General features: G+C 31.3%; 1 protein-coding gene across 1 annotated transcript; it reads left to right on the top strand.

Annotated features, from left to right (window-relative positions):
- The first annotated feature begins 205 nt into the window (after positions 1 to 205).
- LOC116709645 (uncharacterized) lies at positions 206 to 2,828 on the top strand. Its single transcript, XM_032548300.1, has 6 exons — positions 206 to 471; positions 599 to 693; positions 1,022 to 1,148; positions 1,547 to 1,664; positions 2,331 to 2,407; positions 2,584 to 2,828. Exons 1-6 carry the CDS (start codon positions 391 to 393, stop codon positions 2,692 to 2,694), a joined length of 609 nt encoding a protein of 202 aa, XP_032404191.1. The 5' UTR covers positions 206 to 390; the 3' UTR covers positions 2,695 to 2,828.
- The last annotated feature ends 1,082 nt before the right edge of the window (positions 2,829 to 3,910 follow it).

The following is a 3,910-nucleotide window of genomic DNA, read 5'->3' on the forward strand; positions in this document are numbered from 1 at the left end:
GCTTCCAGGTTATGTGACCTATTGAGTCAAAATCACTTTGGAATAATTCTAATAGTCCCTTTAATTGAGGCACAGACATTTGTTTTCCATTTTAAATCATTTTCCATTTTTAATTAATTTTTTTCATCAAAATTGAGTGTTTTTCTTCAATAGCTTCCAGGTCATGTGACCTATTGACTCAAAATCACTTTGAAATAATTCTAATAGTCTCTTTAGATGAGGCACAGACATTTGTTTGCGATCTAAATTAATTATAAATTTTAAAACACCTTCTCATTGAAAAGCAAAATTGTCAGTAAAAGTAAATACTGACATGTGGGAAAAGATTAATTGCGAGACATGTGCTTAAAGTTTGTCTTTATGTTAACATTTAATTTTTGAACATTTTTAATGCCATTTCAGGTAAACTTTGACAACTATGAAGCAGTTCTGTCATTTGTCCTTGTGAACAACAATCACTGGAAGTTGCTGGTTTGTGATTTTTTGTCTATAATCAATATTTTTTCATTTTATGGTTTGGATAGAGCATGACATATTCACATTAGTTTTAATGAAATTTTTCTTTGTTATGCCCCTTTACTTTGTTGATCTGTTTTAGTACATCAATGCAGAAGCCAGAACTGTATTCCTAATAGATCCTGCACAAGTATCATCTGAGCTTGTGGACTCCCAAAAGGCAGCTAAAAGAATACAGTAAATAAAGCTCTAATAAATTTTTAAAATGTATTAAAAATTAATAAATTTGCAAAGTGACCACATAGAGATTGAGTTAAAAATCTGAATGTATGTGACATTCAGATTTCTGAATATATTATTGAAATATATTATCCATAACATTTTTTCAAAATATATTATGTAAAAAATATTTCTATTAATTTAAATGTTTATGTAAATATTAATTTCAATAAACTTAACATTGTTGTTGTTAACAGAAACTGATAAGAGGAAAGCGTGAGTTGTCTTATGAGTGGAATTACAGAATACAATTGCTCTTACACAAATCATTTTGTTTGTTATCCAGAGAATACTTCAAAATGAGAAGGACATGCCATGGAAAAACAGACTGGGTTGGGATCCAATGGAAAGGGGGGACAATGCGCCACCCTATTCAACAAGACGGAAGCAGCTGTGGAGTTATTGTAGTCAAAGTAAATTAATGAGTTCATGTTTTTTGTTATACAAGTGTGGATACTGTGTAATTATTATAGAGAAAAGTTGTCTATCATCAAATACAGTCTCTCTGGTTAGTTAAAATGGGCTTTCGGAATTGTGGAAAGAGTGTGTATTCACTTGGAGGAATACAGACTCCCCCAACAGTAGCCCATAACTGGGGTCAGTGCAACATGCCACACAGTATTTGTAATTACAGTTCTTTCATCATCTTCTAAATGTTGAAACATTTAGATGTTTCACTACAGGTATCTGTACTAACAAACATACCTGTTTTAGTATATGTGGGTACACTATATATGTCCACATGAATGTTTTAAGTCTGATGCATTATAATGCCATAAAAAAAGTCTTTAAAAACTTTTTTTTTCTTTAGATGGCAAAAGCACTGATGGAAGCCTTCCCTCTGATGCCAGATGTAGATTTTGACACAACAAAAAAGGCAATGAAAAGTGAAAGAAGAACTCTCGCTCTTCAAATCCTTGATGCATCAGGTATACCATGTGCATTTCGACTTACAATACATAAACATACACACATATATATTGCAGAATCTCCCCAGCTCTTACATTACTGAACCAGTCTTGACTGGTGAATTTAAGGTTTTTTATTTTATTTGATTAAGATCAACCACCATCATCAAAGTCACCACAATAACCTCAATAAATGTGAAAACTAAAACATATACAAACATTGTAATACAAAACATGAACTTAACCAATAAAGATAACAAAACTAAACAGACCTCGCTGCTTTCGCTGGGGAACACTAAGTTTTGATTTCTTTGTGACAAGCACATCTTGACAGTTCAATTAATTCACTGTTTCAATGACTCTTTCAACTTATATAGAGTCTGCCCTCATTAGCTCCTGCAGCCCGTGAGGTCAATAAAAAAAAAAAAAATTACAAAATGCAAATTCCATTTCACAAAATATAAACCACCAACAGTGCCAATCCAAACAGACAAAGATATCTAAACGATATGCAACATTGATAATTTAGAAAATTTACTTTAGTTTACAAATGTATTTTATATAATCTCCAAGTATTAATAATTTTAAATTAATTTTCTGAAATAATTAGCTATTTTGTTATATATATATATATCGATCTATCAATCTATCTTGTTTGAATATGCTGTATATTCTTCTTGATTACAGTATTTGATGACCACTGTTGGTGTGCGATGTGCGCTGCATACAAAGCCCCGGGGTCTGGCCCTGGAATGACAGACTGGGTGAGAAATCAAGAGTTGTCAATGTAAAATTCAGAATTAGACACAGGAAATGACTCTTGGGAGCCATGAAATGTTTTATATAATAAATGACAAGCAATTAAACACCAAACTGTGTGACAGGAGATGAGTAAGTTCAATACTGCTAAACATGTATATTTTCTTGTATTTGTGAACAGATCCAGTGTGACAACTGTGACCGATGGTACCATGCCCTGTGCATAAATATGAAGAGCACAGAATTTCAAAAGAAAAAAACAGGCAGTTGGAAATGTGTATTGTGTAGTTAATCTGAAAACTACAAACTGTGTTCATTATTGTTCGAAATACGTTTTGAAAATATCTGTGGAAAATGAAAATGTAATATGTTTGTGTGGCATTGATGCTATGTGTGATGTATAAAGTGTACTGGAATCATTTCAAATTGATAAGTAATTTTATGACGTTATCTGAAAGCTAGTGAGCAACAATCTTAAACTTTAAGGAAAAGATTCCTAAAAATTATAAAATAAAAACATAAAACATAAATAAATGTCTGTGCCTCATCTATAGGGACTAGTATAATTATTCCAAAATGATTTTGAGTCAATAGGTCACATGACCTGGAAGCTATTGAAGAAAAACCCTCAATTTTGATGAAATAAATTCCTAAAAAATGGAAAATGGCTAAAAATGGAAAACAAATGACTGTGCCTCATCTATACAGACTATTAGAATTATTTCAAAGTGATTTTGAGTCAATAGGTCACATGACCTGGAAGCTATTGAAGAAAAACCCTCAATTTTGATGAAAAAAATTAATTAAAAATGGAAAATGATTTAAAATGGAAAACAAATGTCTGTGCCTCAATTAAAGGGATTATTAGAATTATTTCAAAGTGATTTTGAGTCAATAGGTCAAATGACCTGGAAGCTATTGAAGAAAAACCCTCAATTTTGAAGAAAAAAATTCCTAAAAAATGGAAAATGGCTAAAAATGGAAAACAAATGTCTGTGCCTCATCTAAAGAGACTATTAGAATTATTTCAAAGTGATTTTGAGTCAATAGGTCACATGACCTGGAAGCTATTGAAGAAAAACACTCAATTTTGAAGAAAAAAATTCCTAAAAAATGGAAAATGGCTAAAAATGGAAATCAAATGACTGTGCCTCATCTATACAGACTGGTAGAACAAGTTCAAAGTGATTTTGAATCAATAGGTCACATGACCTGGAAGCTATTGAAGAAAAACTCTCAATTTTGAAGAAAAAAATTCCTAAAAAATGGAAAATGGCTAAAAATGGAAATCAAATGACTGTGCCTCATCTATACAGACTATTAGAATTATTTCAAAGTGATTTTGAGTCAATAGGTCACATGACCTGGAAGCTATTGAAGAAAAACCCTCAATTTTGATGAAAAAAATTAATTAAAAATGGAAAATGATTTAAAATGGAAAACAAATGTCTGTGCCTCAATTAAAGGGACTATTAGAATTATTCCAAAGTGATTTTGACTCAATAGGT

Source organism: Xiphophorus hellerii, chromosome 19 (genome assembly GCF_003331165.1).
Source record: "Xiphophorus hellerii strain 12219 chromosome 19, Xiphophorus_hellerii-4.1, whole genome shotgun sequence".
Lineage (NCBI taxonomy): Eukaryota > Metazoa > Chordata > Actinopteri > Cyprinodontiformes > Poeciliidae > Xiphophorus > Xiphophorus hellerii.

Coding starts and splice junctions, on each gene's coding strand:
- LOC116709645 (XM_032548300.1), top strand. CDS start 391: ATGCCATTTCAGGTAAACTTTGACAACTATGAAGCAGTTCTGTCATTT. Junction 694..1,021: donor AAGGCAGCTAAAAGAATACA/GTAAATAAAGCT, acceptor TTTGTTATCCAG/AGAATACTTCAAAATGAGAA. Junction 1,665..2,330: donor TCAAATCCTTGATGCATCAG/GTATACCATGTG, acceptor TCTTGATTACAG/TATTTGATGACCACTGTTGG.